This window comes from Erinaceus europaeus, chromosome 4 (assembly GCF_950295315.1).
Source record: "Erinaceus europaeus chromosome 4, mEriEur2.1, whole genome shotgun sequence".
Taxonomy (NCBI): Eukaryota; Metazoa; Chordata; class Mammalia; order Eulipotyphla; family Erinaceidae; genus Erinaceus; species Erinaceus europaeus.
The window spans coordinates 37,171,339-37,189,497 of NC_080165.1; the positions used below are offsets into that span (position 1 = coordinate 37,171,339).

Below are 18,159 nucleotides of genomic sequence, written 5' to 3' on the forward strand. Positions count from 1 at the left end.
ACCCTAATTGTCATTTGAGTGAGAGGTGTAAAATTTGTGTAAAAACTCACTTGTGTCCTAGAGCAAGGACAAGAAGAAATAAAACGAAAACATTCTAATATCATTCTAATTCTAAGTGAATCTCCTAACTGGGAAGTGACATTGCAGGATGAATTTCTTTTGTAAAACAGTTTGATTTTTTATTATCTTTATTTATTGGATATAGACAGTCAGAAATCAAGAGGAAAGGGGGTGATAAGAGAGGGAGAGAGATATAGAGAGACACCTGCAGGCCTGCTTCTCCATTCATGAAGCATTCCCCCTGCTGGTGGGTTACCAGGGGCTCGAACCCAGGTCCTTGAGCATTGCAATACGTGCACTCAACCAGGTGCGCCACCACCCGGTCCCCCCCAAAATGATTTTTTAAAGGAATAACATGGGAGAGCTGTCTTATGAATTTTTTCCATAGTAAGATATAAATAATTATTCCTTCATAATCTACTTTGTTCAAATATAAATGCCTACTTGAGTAAGAGGATCAGCTGTTTTCTGTCTCTTCAAACCAAACAATCCCTTGGACTAAAATTAGACTTGCTGGGAAATTGGAAACATTCACTGTTTTCATTTTAGGGATTAAGTTTAAAAGTGAAATGTGTTAGGGGGGAAATTGTGTTACAGATCTCAAGTGTAGCCAAATAATAAGACTGATGCTGTGCTGAGGGCTGATTTCTACTATTTCAGGCAGATTGCTACCATGCCTGAGCAACCCTCCTGCCTTGGCTACCAACTGTTATCCTGGGCGAGGTGCAGGCAGATTGGTTACAAATAATCCGTGAAGGTTTCCACTCTGGGCTCTGGAATACAGAAGTAGGAGTCAGACACTTGCAGTGGTTTTGGTTTTCTTTCCTCCCTCTTCATTCTTTGCCTTTGGATTTTTTTCATATCAAGTAATCGAAGGCAGGATGTGGCCTGAAGAGACCACAAAAGTACAAAGTCAGACTTCATAGCATGAGTGTGTGATATACAGACAATGTCGATCATTAGACAAACAGCATCGCATTTCAAGGGTTTCTGGGAACGGGATGTGAAAAAGAAATGATAGACTGGTATATGTGATAGAAAGGATAGTTGTTTTTTTTTTCTTGTTTTTGAGGGTCTATGTGTGTGTTATAGCAGATGTTTCTATGATATTGAGGCTGGCAGCTCTGCTAACTTGCAAACTATTGTTTTCATTAGTAGTGGCATTTTATCATTCTACAAACAACCAGAATAAATTGAGCAAGTGAGATCAAAACAATCTGTTTGTTTTAATATCCTCAAGAGCTTCTTTTTATTCCTTAAAAAAATCATTTTGGGGGGGACCGGGTGGTGGCGCACCTGGTTGAGTGCACGTATTGAATGCTCAAGGACCTGGGTTCGAGCCCCTGGTCCCCACCAGCAGGGGGAAAGCTTCATGAATGGAGAAGCAGGCCTGTAGGTATCTCTCTGTATCTCTCTCCCTCTCTATCACCCCCTTTCCTCTTGATTTCTGGCTGTCTATATCCAATAAATAAAGATAATAAAAAAATCATTTTTGACAAATAGGGGAACTAGAAAATTGTTAATTTTGTCTTTGAGGAGTCAAAACTTGAAAAGATTTCTCTAGACATACCCCAACTTTTCTATGCCTTCTAGATTTATTTGATTAAATGAGAATATTAACTTGTTTTTCAATTTAGGATATTGGGAGACTAAAATCATGTTGAAATTGGCTTCCTGAAAAAAAATCTGGTTAATTTTGAAGAGCAGTTCAATTTTATATCTTACCCAAAATGTGTCAAGCCATACAATACAGTAAAAAGGAAGTTACACCAGAGAGGAATTGAAAGAAGCAAAGAGGTCTGTATCAGTTCCCTTGCCAACCAAAAACTGCTGTGGACTCCTGCCCACAATACAGTTTCTCAACTTTAAGATTGTTTATATGAATATAAATTAACTTAACTTACCCATTCATAAAAGTGTTAGGAAGTTATAAACCTTTTCATCTATCTGGGAAAACAGGGTGTGGTTTTTTTTGTTGTTGTTTGTTTGTTTTTTTAGATAGGACAGAGAAATGGAGAGAGGAGGGGAAGACAGAGAGGGGGGAGAGAAAGACACCTGCAGACCTGCTTCACTGCCTGTGAAGGGACTCCCCTGCAGGTGCGGAGTGGGGGGTTTGAACAGGGATCTTTATGCTGGCCCTTGCTCTTCGCGCAACGTGCTCTTAACCTGCTGCGCTACCACCCGACTCCCTAGGAAAACGTGTTTTTAATAAAGACAAATAAGGGAATTAAATGTTGTTAACAATTTTTTTACTTGTGCCTGATTTTTTTTCCTTTCAGAACAATAGAATGTTTATTTAGGCTAGGGTAAAAATTTACCAGTACTCTTAAAATTAACTACAGCTGGCAGTAGGGAACTCTGAAGAGAATGACAGGAACACATTACAAATTAATGAGCCCTGGAGCTATGACAGTGAGTTTCTAGGAAAAACCCTATGCTATGTGTATGTGTTCGGAACTTATAAACACGCAGTAAAAAGTAAAGCTAAAATAAGACCTAGTGGTAGAGCCTCTGAAGCTTTTTCGACATCAGTTTTACTACTCTCCACTTAATTCCAATAAATGTGTTAAGAGAAAAATTCGTGTTATACTCTAATGCAACCAAAAAATGAGACAAAGTCTTTATGGAGGGCAGGGAGTTACATGTATTTATTGATTTATTTGCTTGTCTATTTATTATTTTGCCTCCAGGGTTATTGCTGGAACTCGGTTGGTGGCACTAAAAATCTGCTGCTCCTGGTGGCCATTTTTTTCCATTTTATTGGGTAGGACAGAGAAACAGAGGAAGAGAAGGAGAGAGGGAGAGAAAAAGACACCTGCAGACCAGCTTCTCTGCTTGTGAAGCGTCCTCCCCCCCCACACACACATACACACACCTTAGGTGGGGAGTGGAGGCTCGAACACAATCTTTGCGGGGCTTTTTGCATAGTACTAAGTGCGCTAAACCAGGTGTGCCACTGTCTGGCCCCCACATTTATTTCTTATATACAGTTTCAGAGAGATTCCTACCAGTCCTGAACAGCTCTTATACCTTGGTAACCAGTTTTTATCCTTGATTATAGACAGGATTGAAACAGACGTGGACTGATTGGTTAGAAACAGAACCAAGTCCACAAGCTGATTGGTTACAGAGTCCATCAAGATGTGCATATTGGCTGCTGACAGAATCCACCAAGGTGCACAGATCTGTTACAGACAGAATCCGCTGAAGTGGCATATCTTTCATTTCAAATAAACATAAATCAAACAAAACTAGACTAAAATAAAGAGTGCTTGTTACTTTAAAAAGGGGGGGGGGCACACAGCAAATTAATAATGCAAAAGGACATTCATGTCTGAAGCTCTAAAGTCCCATGCTCAATCCCCCACACCACTAGAATCCAGAGCTGAACAGTGCTCTGGTCCAAAGTTTCCTGAAAGACTTGTGAAAATTGGCCATAATGAATGTAGCAGACTAAGATGATGTACAGGCATAGGCTTGTTGCTTAGCTTCTATTTACTTTGGTTTCTTTATCTCTAAAATTGATATCATGAAAATATTTAACTTACAGGGTTTTGGTAAGGGTTAAATCACCCTAAGCATAGAAAGGACTTTGAAGTACTTGGAAAGTAATAAGCACTTCATAAATAGTCATTATTAATTTTAATGATCTCTAAATCAGAGGTAAGGGAGATCTGAAGGGAAGGAGCCAGGGTAGCACTAGCATGTACCCATATGGAGAACCCCTGTGAAAATTTATATTTATTGAGTTTTGAACAGTTCTAAAGACTGTTTTTTTTTTTCTTCTGATATAGAGAGATATTGAGAGAAATGGGAAAGATAAAAAGAGGGAGAGAGGATGCTGCAGTACTGCTTCCCCCCTGCAGGTGGAGACATGAGGCTTGAACATGGGTCTTTCCACATAGGAACAACATGTACACTCTACCAGGTGCAACACCACCTGCTCCCCAACTCCATTCAATGCTCTAAATTATCTGAATTATCTGTAACAATTCACGTAGCCTGAACTTTTTTTGTAATTTCTTTATTGGGGAATTAATGTTTTACATTTGATAGTAAATACAATAGTTTGTACATGCATAACATTTCCCAGTTTTCTATATAGCAATATAATCCCCACTAGGTCCTCTGAAGGACTCTCCCCCCACACCCCCCACCCACCCCAGAGTCTTTTACTTTGGTGCAATACACCAATTCCAGTTTAACCTGAACTTCTATGCAGTCTGCTATATAGTAGGTATATCATGGAGACCAAAATGTTAGGCCAGTAGAGGAAGGTGGGGCCTGAACTACATAGATCCTTGTACCTCTGTTCCAGGAGAAAAAAAAATCATTATCAGAGTTCCAGAAATGAGTGGAATAGGTATCCACAGTGATACCTATCATGCACGCAGCCTGCATAGGGGCTGAATATATTCAGAGGTTTAGCAGACTGCAGAAGTTCCCAGACTAATGAGAGAAAACTGTTAGAGGAAGAAGTGATCGAGTGGATAGCACAGGCTTGAGTGACCTGGGAAATATTTATTCCTACCTGCCTGGTTCTTTAAGTTCACAAAGTACCTATGAACTAAATTGAGTTTAGGGTGAATGATTTAGTCTGTTCCATGTAATGAATATAGTATAATTATTGGCAACTTCTATTTTCATATCAGTTCACCAGAGCATCTGAGAACCATATAAGGATTGGTGGTATAGATTCCATTAAGATCTTGCACTCTTTCTCTTCACCGCCACCAAGTTAGCAAAGTAGTTTGTCAAATCATAATTTAGAGCATGTTGAAGGTCTCAACGCAAAAATAATTACCAGTGCATCTTTGTTCCCAGTAGCAGGTTTATTTCAGTGCCATAATCTGCTTACAGAAGTCACAAGACTGCCATGGATGCCACAAACCATTTAGACTCGGCAGAAAAATTACACAAAGAGCACAGATCAATGAGCTCAACTGTCCCTGTTTCCCTAGTGGGAGGACAAGCAGAGCAGGTCCAACAGATTAGTGAGTCTTTGTAAGGACAGGAAAGCCCAGGGCCAAGGGTAAAATAACAGACACAGCTGGGGGCTTTCAGTGAGGCAACAATATACCACAACTTTAGAAAGAAGACCCTAGGATCTTCCCTGGATTCCAGAATAATGCACTGCTTATTAAAAAGCCTGCTCACTATGTCCCCAACAGCAAAACCCAAATACATTGTACCAGCAAAAACACAGAAACATGGTAAGAGCAGAAAAGTAAAATAGTTTGTGTTTTTATGGGTTGATTTTCAGTCCAAGACACAAGGCAAGCTCAGACTTCTGAATTTTTCCATCCTTGTTCACATCGCAGTGACGCAAAAGGATCTCCCGGAATTTATCAAGGTCCACTCCACTGATGCTTGGCTGAGGATCATAAAAATGACATGTCAACATAAAAGTCAACAGTGCCTCCAATTAAGAATACCCACCCCTATCCCCAGTCTTGTTAAGTTTCAAGGACTCCCTTCTAACTGTACCTCTGTGAAAACAGACCCCAGGAGAATAAACTATCTTCTCATCCCACCAAATGTCGTCAAGGATAAACTTTCTACCAGTGGAATTATTTCAAATATTCATCTTCAGGAAAGAACTACACCCCCTCCATCATGCCTCTGCTTTTTTATAGAAAAATTTATCTTTTCAGCACCCATAATTTTGGTGTTTTGGCTTGCTACACTGACAAAAGAAAATACATTTTATTATCTCCCTGTAGAAGGTTCGCATAGCTCTAGTTTTAAAAGAGGTTCTAATCAATGAAACTCTAAATAAAATATTATGTCGTTGAGCTATGAATGTGAGATTTAACCTAAGATACTTAAGGGGCTAAAAAGGAATTGTGTTGCTTATCAAGTAGGAAGATATTTTAAACTTCACAGATTTGCAAAAGTGAGCATTTAACCTAAGTTATTCTGCATAATTCTCACTTAATCCTTACAATCACATTTGGGGGGTAAATAATTACCCCTCATAATTAGCCCTTAATTTACAGATTAAGAAATAGGCTCCGAAATAGCTAAAACATTTTGTCAGTATTTTTTACTCAAAATTCCTGCTCCAGCTGAACACTTTTTTTCTTCTAGTTCTTTCAATTTTGATGGAGAAACAGCTAACCCAATAAAGATATATGAACCAACATTTAAATGCCAATATCCAGAGAATAAGGGAAACTCAACTAATCAAACTTCAAGACCTTTTACTGTGGTCCGGGAGGCGGCACAATGAATAAGTCATTGACCTCTCAAGCATGAGGTGCCGAGTTCAGTCATCAGTAGCACATGTACCACAGTCATGTCTGGTTCTTTCTCTCTCTCTTCCTCCTATATTTCTCATTAGTAAATAAAAGCTTTAAAAAAGAAAACCTTTATTATAGACTTAATTTATGAATGTATATAGAATTTAACTTCAGGAGTTGAAAAACAAGATTAGAAAAGAAAACACAAGTCGAACCTGAAATGAAATTGGAGTATTACACCAAAGTAAAAGACTCTGGGGTGGGTGGGTGGGTGGGGAGAATACAGGTCCATGAAAGATGATGAATGACATAGTGGGGGTTGTATTGTTAAATGGGAATCTGGGGAATGTTATGCATGTACAAACTATTGTATTTACTGTTGAATGTAAAACATTAATTCCCCAATAAAGAAATAAATTATTAAAAAATAATAAAAAATAAAAAATAAAAAAAAAGAATTTAACTTCAGGAGCTCTGAGTATTCCCCATCATCCTCTCTTCTTTCTCCAACCCTTTCCAAGGTTTCCTTACTCTCAAAGAATTCTTTAAAAAAAAAAAGTGGGAGAAAACAAAACCTTTCTTTCTTCAACTAGACAAGTTAATTTGTCATATTAAGACAAGTTAATGTGCACTGTGCCACAGGGTAAATGACTACCACCAAATCTATCCCTGATAACAGGTTTTAACAGAAAGAAGAGAAAAACAGAAACTGGGAGTCAGATGACAGAGAAAGAGGTGTAAATACCACAGTGGCATGAGATTCTGGAGAAAACCAGGAGGTGAATTTGGGGCCAGAAGTTAAATTTGACCAACTTCACTCTACTGTCTAGTAAGAGGCTTACTAGGTTCTTAATAGATTATTTTTGTTAAGGCTTACAAAGAATAGCCCTTTTGGTCTGAATGCCAAGCAGATATAAATATGAGCCAAGAGAAAATATGGTCAAAAGATTTTAGAACAGCAAACAACTCTCTATGACTCTATTGGGAGCTCATTTGTTGCAAACTGGGGACACTGTTTTCAGCCTATCTTCAGCCAATTTTACAACATCCCTTTTCCAATAAAATGACTATGTGATTCAGGGTCCTCTTAGCAAATTTCCACTCTTAGGGAAGAGTTTGGTGGAACTCAATTACAGATTAGTATTAGTAGCATCAATTAATCTGTCAAACTAATCCAAGCAATTCTAAGCAAGCTCCCCCACCCCCCCACCCCCACTGAAGAATGAACAACATTGCTTTCTGGGAAAGAAAGCATTTCATTCAAGTGAGTGATGACATTTTTGGTGTAAATATTTGTGTTGAGAGGGGTGGCAAGAAGAATGTGGGTACATTTATGGGAAGCTGATTTTGAACTTTGTGCCTTAAAACAAAGGATAATCACCATGACTTCTGCTTGCTACAGAATCCATTAGTGATATTAAGCCACTCGCATCATCATAAATTTACATTTATCAAGTTGATGTCTTCTTTGACAAGCCGGTGTCAAAATGAAGTCATTGGAGACTGGGCACTGGTATACTCAGAAGAGTGCACACATTACAATGTGTGAGGAAAGTACCCGGTCCCTACCTGCAGAATGGAAGCTTCTAGAGGAGTAGAGCAGTGCTGTAGATGCCATTCTCTGTCTCCTTCTCTCTCAGGAAAAAAAAAAAAAAAAAAAGACTGCCAGAACAGAACTTCAGAACTGTGGAATTGCTGTGCAGGCACCTTGTCCCAATGATAAGGCTGGTGGCAAAAGAGAAAGAAAAAGAGGGAGGAGGAGAAAGAAGAAAAGAAAAGAAAAGAAAAGAAGAGAAGAGAAAAGAAAAGGAAGGAAAAGAAAAGAAAAAAGAAAAGAGAAAAGAGAAAAGAGAAAAGAGAAAAGAAAAGAAAAGATCACTGGCTTTCAGGCAGGGATGGGAGGAAAGGGAAGGGTAAGGAAAAGAATATCAAAGAAGGAAATGGAGAACTACTGCTTCCTTTCAAAGTTTGCTGAACCCTGACAAAGAGTGTCTGGAATTTAAAGTATGAGAACCCCTTGATATAGTAATTCTACTCCTAGGAGAAACTCAAATCAGAGAAATGTGTATGCACAGAGATATTCTCTATTGTTTTGAATCATACATGGTAAACTGTCTAGATTAATAACAACAGAGGAATATTAAGTAAATTATATCATACCACAGGTGACATTATATGTTCACTAAAATGATAACTATTATTTGGAAACACTTTTTTTTAGTATAAAATCAACTAGATATAAAAACATACTCAGAAGTTAATGGTGAATCTGTCCTAGTGTGGAGATGATGGTTTTGTTTTTCCTCCTCTACTTTCAAATTTCTGTATAAATTATCATTTGTATAATTTGGAAATGATAAAAGTTAAGCTAGGGGTTACTAATTCTTTGGAGGGGCATAGTTCAGAGCCAGTGCTTTAGGTAAGTATTGTTTTCTCTTGTTAACAACATAGAAAAGTAGATGGAGTATCTAGCAAGGGAAAGAGTGAACTCCGGGAAGCATGTTGCAGTAACTTGTAACCTTCAATCAAAAAGCATGGTCAAGGGAGTCAGGCGGTGGCTAGTGGGTTAAGCACACGTGGTGCAAAGCACAAGGACCAGTGTAATGATCCCGGTTTGAGTCTCAGCTCCCCAACTGCAGGGGAGTCGCTTCACAAGCAGTGAAGCAGGTCTGCAAGTGTCTGTCTTTCTCTCCCCCTCTCTGCCTTCCCTTTCTCTCTCCATTTCTCTCTGTTATATCCAACAACAACAATAACCACAACAATGTTAAACAACAAAGGCAACAAAAGGGAAAATAAATAAATATAAATTTTTGTTTAAAAAAAGGCATGGTTACTTCTTGAATTCTATTGGCTTCCAACATTATGGTTCATAACTCTGCTTCACCTTGGTAGGTACTTTGAATTCTTAATTACTTGCCTTCCTGCTTTTTAGTTTCTTATATGTCCTTACGTTGATTTTCTTGCTGTTCAGAATGAGTGTTCAAAGTGTACAAGATTTTGAAAGATCTTGTACAGAAATTATGTCTGTTCCCTTAGGGACTTGCTACCTCATCATAATGAGAAAGCACAGTCTTGGGTAACATTTTACACAGGTTAAGGGAAAAGCTGTTTTGGTAACCAAACAATGCCATTTAACTTAAATGCTCTGGTCTTTCTCTTTACATCTTTCTCTCTGTATCTCTCATTAAACAAAATATATTTTAAAATAAAATACAAGAAAAGCCTGTTAAGTAAAAAAAAAAAAGTCAATTTCACTTAATGGTCATATCTCTCTTTTCTTTGACTGATTTTCAATTCTTTTTTTTTCTTTTCTTTTTTTTTTTACTAACACACCTTTCAGCTCTAGCTGACTGCTGTATAGGATATTGAACCTGGTAACATAGAACTTTATGCAAGAAAGTATATGCATAGTAACTATGTTACAATTTGCATGACAATTATGATATTTATTTATTTAAAAATTTTTGTATTTATTAGAAAGATAGGGGGAATCCCCCACACCTATAGACATCTAATCATTGACAAAGGTGCCCAGAATATTAAATGAGGAAAGCAAAGTCTCTTCAACAAATGGTGATGGAAAAAAATAGGTTGAAACATGCAGAAGAATGAAACTGAACCACTACATTTCACCAAACACAAAAGTCAATTCCAAGTGGATCAAGGACTTGGATGTTAGACCACAAACTATCAGATACATAGAGGGAAATATTGGCAGAACTCTTTTCCGCATAAATTTTAAAGACATCTTCAATGAAAAAAATCCAATTACAAAGAAGACTAAGGCAATCATAAACGTATGGGACTACATCAATTAAAAAGCTTCTACACAGCAAAAGAAACCAATGCCCAAACAAAGAGACCCCTCACAAATGGGAGATCTTTATATGCCATACATCAGACAAGAGTTTAATAACCAACATAGATAAAGAGCTTGCCAAGCTCAACAAGAAAACAAATGACCCCATCCAAAAATTGGGAGAGGACATGGTCAGAATATTCACCACAGAAGAGATTCAAAAGGCCAAGAAACACATGAAAAAGTGCTCCAAGTCTTTGATTGTCAGAGAAATGCAAATAAAGACAACAATGAGATGCCACTTCACTCCTGTGAGAATGTCATACATCAGAAAAGATAATAGCAGCAAATGCTGAAGAGGTTGTGGGGTCAGAGAAACCCTCCTGCACTGCTGGTGGGAATGTAAATTTTCCAGCCTCTGTGGAGAACAGTCTGGAGAACTCTCAGAAGGCTAGAAATGGACCTACCCTATGATCCTGCAATTCCTCTCCTGGGGATATATCCTAAGGAACCCAACACACCCATCCAAAAAGATTTTTGTATACCTAGGTTTATAGCAGCACAATTTGTAATAGCCAACACCTGGAAGCAACCCAGGTGTCCAACAACAGATGAGTGACTGAACAAGTTGTGGTCTACATACACAATGGAATGCTACTCAGGTATTAAAAATAGTGATTTCGTGGTCTGGGAGGTGGCACAGTGGGTAAAACATCAGATTCTCAAGCATGAGGTCCCCTGTTCAGAGTGATGTCTGGTTATTTCTCTCTCCTCCTATTTTTCTCATTAATAAATAAATAAATTATTTAAAAATAATAATAAAATTTAAAAAATTAAAATGGTGATTTCATCATTTTCAGCCAATCTTGTACGGAGCTTGAAGAAATCATGTTAAGTGTGCTATACCTGAGGAAGATGGGTCGATATTGGGGCAGTTTGGAATGTTCCTACTCATGACCACAAAATATGAGCTCAGATCTACAGGGATGCAGAGGTCACATAGGCTCCTAAGCTGAATATGGGCCCCAGACCAAATCAGATCGATGGGGTTTACAGTCAACAGTATCTATACCCCTTTCCCATATTTGGGAGCTATTCTCTTCCCTGATCTAGTTTTCTGTTCCTTTTCCAGCCATGACATCATCTCCCCAGACAATAAGTTGGATCCACCTGCATATCAGATTTCATGCTCAGTGAAAAAAAAACAAACTAGTATAGCCACAGGCCCTTTGGAATATAACTAAAATATGCCTACTGGCTATCTACAAAATGGAGAACCCCCCACACTTCATCTGCACTATTCCAGCCTTTAGGTTCATGACTCTTCAACAATTTGTTTGGCTTTGTATGTTAACTCTCTTTTCAGCCACCAGGTTCCAGATGCTAGCAGGATGCTGACCAGACTTCTCTGGACAGACAACCCCACCAATGTGTCCTGGACCTCTGCTTCCCCAGAGCCCTTCCCTACTAGGGAAAGAGAGAGATAGGTTGGGAGTATGGATCGACCTGTCAACACCCATGTTCAGTGGGGAAGAAATTACAGAAGCCAGACCTTCCACCTTCTGCATCCCACAATGACCTTGGGTCCATACTCCCAGAGGGCTAAAGAATAGGAAAGCTATCAGGGGAGGGGATGGGATATGGAGTTCTGGTAGTGGGAATTGTGTGGAGTTGTACCCCTCTTATTCTATTGTTTTATCAATACTTCCTTTTCATAAATAAAAAAAGGAAGAAAGAAAAGAAGATAAAAAATGAAAAAAAAAAGAAATCATGTTAAGTGAAATAAGGCAGAAACAGAAGGATGAATATGGGATGATCTCATTCACAAGCAGAAGTTGAAAAACAAGATGAGAAGAGAAAACACTAAGCAGAACTTGGACTGGAGTTGGTGTATTGCACCAAAGTGAAAGACTCCAGAGTGGGTGGGTGGGGGTGTGGAGTTCAGGTCCTGGAACAGAATGGCAGAGGACCTAGTCAGGGTTGTATTGTTTTGTGGAAAACTGAGAAATGTTATGCATGTACTAACTATTGTATTCATTGTCAAATGTAAAACATCAATCTCCCAACAAAGCAAAAGGAAAAAAAAAGATAGGAGGAGAGAAACAATTGAACTCAGAACCTCATGCTTGAAAGTCCAGTGCTTTATCCACTGCACCACCTCCTGGACTACAACAATTACTATATTTATATATCAACCCAAATGGTTACCTCGGGACTACATCCTTCAAATTATTTGGCAGTCTTCAGCATCCCACAAAACTAAGAAGGAGTCATTAAAAGTATGTACCCAAATTATTTGACTTCAAAGAGCATTAATAATTAACTACCATGCACATACTTTTTAGTTCAACTAATCTGCCTTATATGTTTGTTTGTTTTTGCCACCAGAGTTATGAGTGGGTCTCACGCATGCATGGAGTTTCCACTGCTCCCAGAGGCCATTTATTCCTTTTGTCTATCCTTCATTTGATAGTTTTAGAGAGAAAGAGTTGGAAAGTATCCACTTCACTGGATGATGCAGCCAGATTATGCAATTCACCAGCATTCCAAAAAAGATGCTTTCATAAGCTACCCTAGGGGAGTTGGGAGGTAGCACAGCAGGTTAAGTGAAGGTGGCACAAAGTGCAAGGACCAGTGTAAGGATCCCAGTTCAAGCTCCCGGCTCCCCACCTGCAGGGGAGTCGCTTCACAAGCTGTGAGTGAAGCAGTTCTGCGGGTGTCTATCTTTCTCTCCCCCTGTCTTCCCCTCCTCTCTCCATTTCTCTCTGTCCTATTCAACAACAACAATATCAATAATAACTACAACAATAAAACAAGGACAACAAAAGGGAGTAAATAGATAAATATTAAAAAATTAAAAAAACATAAGCTACCCTAGATAAAATAGCTCTATGACATAGATATCATCTAAATTGCACAGGCCTAACTAATATATATGTGTGTGTGTGTGCGCGTGTATCTTTATAGACCAGGAGTTTTCATAAGCTAGTTATTAGAGTACTCCCTCAATTAAAAAAAAATAGTATGTTCAAGCCCTTGGTCACCTCATGGAAGCACCATGCAAAGGGAAAGTTTCATAAGTGGTGAAGTAGTGATATAGTAGCCTCTCTCAATCTCTCTATCGCTCTCTCATCTTCTACCTAGGAAAGATAGAAAAAATATTCCAAATTTTCTTATATTAAGTTAAAAGCTTTTCACAGTCTATTAACAAGTATAGCTGAAAAATGACTCTCTGTAATAAAAAATAAAGATACAATGCCTATATGTAATAGAAACAATAAAATAAATCATTACTATGTTGTTTCGGTAAAATAAATGGCTCTTAAATAATGACAAGAAGTCCCTATGGGGACTACACTAGACTATAACAACAAAGGATCTTAAGAGAAGGGTCAGGTGGTGGCGCACCTAGTTAAGTGCACGTTAGAATGCATAAGGACTGGGGTTCAAGCCATGACCCCCACGTGCAGTGGAAAGTTTCATAAGTGGCAAAACAGGATTGCAGGTCTCTTTCCCCACTTTCCCTCTCAATTCCTCTCTGTCACTATCTAATAAATACAATAAAAATTTTTAAAATGTGTTTAAAAAAAAACACAAAGGATCTTAAAAGAAAATGGGAGATTTGTTGAGTTTCATAGAAACTTGGGATATGTTTAATAAATTGTGTCCCTATATTTCCTTTCCATTAGCCTTATCCCTAATCATTAACCTTTATCCCTAATGATTACCCTAAATATATAGATTCAATATTTAGATTCAATCAAATTACAACCCCAATCCACAATGGATATATTCTACTCAGCCTGAAATTACCTGAACAAGCTCCATCATGTCTTTGACAAATCCATCCACTTCTGGGCCCTCTAGGGCCCCAGTTTTACTCTGAAATACAGAAGATGTCATCAACTGAATATTATTTTCTTAAGTCAAAAATCGAAAGACTGTATTCAGTAATTTAACTAAATAATAAAAAAAATGGGACTGCAAACAAATTCAGGGATTAAATTTTTCAATTTGAGCTCTCTGTGTAGGATGTAGGAATTTATTCACCAAAATGTTCAGTATTATAAGTAATTCCTTCCATACAATCAAATGAAAAGCAGCAGCCTTGAGTTCCTCGACTTTTAAATAGTATTACATGAAGTATAAGTATTCAAAATTTACTTGTTCCCCAATACACAATAACATTTATCTGTTGAAAGACAGATGGAATTTTTCAGATTTTACTTTATAACTTAGAAATTATTTGATGGATTTTAAAATAGATATTTTTAAATCAAGAGAACTTATGTAGAGTGGAAGTGTTAGAATTACTATTTGTAAAAAAAAAAAAAAAAAAAGAAAAAAAGAAAAGAAAAAGAGAATAGCACAATCTCTACTTGTAAACAATTTTCTAGGGATGAGTGGTGGTACACCCAATTCAGTGCATGTTATCATGCACATAGACCTGAGTTCAAGTCACCAGTCCTCATCTGCAGAGAGGAAGTTCCACTAGTGGTGAAATAGTGCTACAGGTGTTTCTCTTCCTCTCTTTTTTGATTTCTGCCTCTAATAAATAAGTAAATAAATAAATAAAAAGAATTACTATTTGTTCTATACATAGGACATTTTTTAAATAAAAATGACTATTTTTATTTTTGCTTTTTTAAATAAAAATGACTATTAAATTGAACACAGAGTAAAATATACATTTGTTTCTGCTCTAGGGTTCCAGTTTCCTATCTAGAGATGACCAGTACAGTATGAAGAGAAATATTTACAACATCATAATGGGCAAAGATTTTCTCAAAGTCCCTTTTCCTTTCTTCAGTAGAACAAGCCTGTATACAGAGAAAACACAACATGTCAATTCAGCAATGTGAAGCTTTAGTTGCACAATATTTTTAGGGTACTAGATAATTTTTATATACTTTGAGTCAATGATCTTTAACCCCTTAATTCCAATAATGAAATGTATCACTCTCTAAATAAGTTAAAGACAAGTCAAACAGTCCTTCCTTTCCATCTTTTCAAATCCATGGAGAATATGAATGACATTAATCCATCTGGACAAATGCCACTACTTACATCCATTTTAAACTGGAGAAGGAAGTTTTCCTGAAGAGCCAGAATCCTAAATAGAAAGAAAAAGTAATTCACATGATGTTTTCCCAGCTCTCACAAACAAATTCTTAATTCTGGTATAAGGATAGAATAGGCCATCTACCCTTCTTTCTTTTTTCCTCTTTTTTGTTTTTGTTTTGTTTCTTTATCCCCAGAGCTTTGTGTATATATGATTTCACTTCTCTAGGCCAACATTTTCAAGTAGAATAAGAGTCAGACAGAATTAGGGTAGAAAAACCACTGCATTGAAGCTTTTGCCCAGTGCCATAGTACTCCCATGCAGAATGCCAGGGACTCAAACCTGGACCTTGCAAGGCAAGTTCAGGACTCTACCAATGTGAGCTATTTCACCAATCTCCAACAATTTATAGATTCCTATGAAAAAGAGGACAGGTGGTCAGAAACAGTTTATAATATAAAGATAAATAAACCGGGAAAGTTTTCATAGGAATTGGTAGTCATCACATAGAGAAATATTTCATCCTGGTGGAGAATGAGAAGGTAAGGGCCTATAAAAATTCCTCCATAAAACCTACAAAAAAGCTGGCCCTAAAAAAGAAGAAAGAATGAAAGAGAAAAAAGTGGTCAAATAACTCTTCAGAACTCTGGAAATTGACCAAATAGTTGCAAATATATGGATAAATTTCTAGATGTTAGTAATAACGGACTTTGTAGCATTTTATCTATTTCCCAAGTTCCATGAGCCCTTAAGAACCAAGAACCTGCGATTTTTCCCTAGGAAAAACCAATAGCCTAGCAGCTACTGAAACAGGTAGATGAGAACTGGAGCTTTTTCAAATCCTAATTTTCATTATTTTATCTCTGTTGATTCCCTAGAAGTCCTCATTTGAAGAACTATCTGTTTGACCTGGTTTTTAACTTACCCTAAGGAAAAAATATTTTACCTGGCTGTATAAGAAAGAGAGAAAGAAAGGAAGGAAGGAAGGAAGGAAGGAAGGAAGGAAGGAAGGAAGGAAGGAAGGAAGGATGGAAGGAAGGAAGGAAGGATGGAAGGAAGGAAGGAAGGATGGATGGAAGGAAGGAAGGGAAAGGAAGGAAGAAAGAAAGAGAGAGAGAGAGACAGAAAAGAAAGATAGGAGTCAGGCGGTAGTGCAGCGGGTTAAGCGCACATGGCACAAAGCGCAAGGACCGCCATAAGGATCCTGGTTCGAGCCCCCTGCTCCCCACTTGCAAGGGAGTCACTTCACTGGGGGTGAAGCAGGTCTGCAGGTGTCTTTCTCTCCCCCTCTCTGTCCTCTCCTCCTCTCTCCATTTCTCTCTGTCATATCCAACAATGACAACATCAATGACAACAATAATAATGACTACAACAACAATAAAAAAACAAGGGAAATCACCAAAGTAAAAGACTCTGGGGTGGATGGGTGGGAGAATACAGGTCCATGAAGGATGATAAATGACATAGTGGGGGTTGTATTGTTAAATGGGAAACTGGGGAATGTTATGCATGAACAAACTATTGTATTTACTGTTGAATATCAAACATTAATTCCCCAATAAAGAAATAAATTTTTTAAAAAAGGGAAAATAAATAAATATTAAAATTTTTTTTAAAAGAAAGAAAGGGAAGAAAGGAATAAAGAAAGAAAGAAAAGTAAAAGAAAACAGTTGTTTCTTTGGGATCAAATGCTTAGAATTGGAAGTGATTATGCTTCATGAAGTAAGTAATGCAGTGAAACAAACTACTGGATAGTTTTAGTCATATTGGAAATAAAGAAAATTGAAACATGTGAATGTAAAGAAAAAAAAAAAGAACCAAAATTTTGTGAGAACTATTGGAGGGAGGTGCAGGAGGGCAAAGGGTACATAGAACTTTGGTGGTAGATGCTGTGTACACCTATAATATTATAGACCATTATTAAATCACTAATAAAACATTAATTTTTTTTAAAAATCAGAGGCAATTGTTTAAGATCACAGCATTTCAAATAAGAATTTAGTTAAACATTTTCATAACATTTTGTGTAAAAACTCGTGGGTCAGCCCCATTCTCAAAAGCTGGACATTCATGGGTCCATGTAAGTATCCCATGACAAAAAAAGAAAATAAAAGTAAAATCCTGAATTCCATTCACTACCTCTGGGAACCTTGAATATAAGTTCATAACAAAGGACAGCAAAGTAAGACCCCAGCTACATTCAGGCCTTTGAGTGATGATATATTCTCCATGGGTCATAATGGCGTAAACACCTGAAGGCTAGGGTGGAGAAAAGACTAGTAACAGAAGTGGATTAGCATCCTCTAAAAAGCTGTCTGTAAGTCTGGTGTGGTAGCTGTGTCAGTATGTTTTATCAAGGCTAATTCACTACCCCTCACCACCCCCTGCAGTTTATGGTTACCCCCCGCCCCCGCCGCCAAAGAAAAGAAATCTGAGCAGAGAGGAAAAATGAAGTCCTTGGATCCAGAACACACACGTAACTGTTATGAAGGATTCCTAATGAAGTTTGTTGTTGTTGTTTTGCCACCAAGATTATTGCTGGCACTATGAACCCACTGTTACCAGCAACCTTTTTTTTTTTTCATAATATATCTTATTGGATAAGACAGAAATTGTGAGAGGAGGGAAAGATAGAGGAGAGAGAAAGACACTTACAGATCTGTTTCTTGCTGCTCATCAAGCTTCCCCCAGCAGGTGGGGAATGGGGGTAGGGTGGAGGGGGTGCTTGAATCTGTGTCCTCAAGAATGGGAATGTGTCGGCTCACCTGGGTTCACTGCCCAGTCCTTCCTAATGGGGTGTTTTCTGATAATGAAAATATTCAAGGACCATCAAGGGTGATGGTTTCTTTATTTGTGTGTGTGTGTGTGTGTGTGTGTGTGTGTATGTGTGTGTGTGTGTGTATGTTTTCTTTTTGTGAGAAAAGAATCTTCAGAAATAAACAAACAAAAAAGATCTGCTTTCCCAAGATGTAATACCACTGTGATTTGGAAAGCTT

The 18,159-nt window shown here is 37.8% G+C and overlaps 1 protein-coding gene across 1 annotated transcript in view; it reads right to left on the reverse strand.

Moving 5' to 3' along the window:
• Nucleotides 1-4,241: 4,241 nt before the first annotated feature.
• The window catches only part of SCGN (secretagogin, EF-hand calcium binding protein), a 37,090-nt gene continuing 23,172 nt past the window's right edge, over nucleotides 4,242-18,159 (reverse strand). Inside the window, exons 8-11 of the mRNA XM_007525936.3 lie at nucleotides 15,169-15,214; nucleotides 14,862-14,921; nucleotides 13,915-13,983; nucleotides 4,242-5,434 (exon numbers count right to left, since the gene is read on the reverse strand). Coding sequence (XP_007525998.1) covers nucleotides 5,306-5,434; nucleotides 13,915-13,983; nucleotides 14,862-14,921; nucleotides 15,169-15,214 — 304 coding nt within the window. The 3' untranslated portion in view covers nucleotides 4,242-5,305. The remainder of the gene's footprint in view (nucleotides 5,435-13,914; nucleotides 13,984-14,861; nucleotides 14,922-15,168; nucleotides 15,215-18,159) is intronic.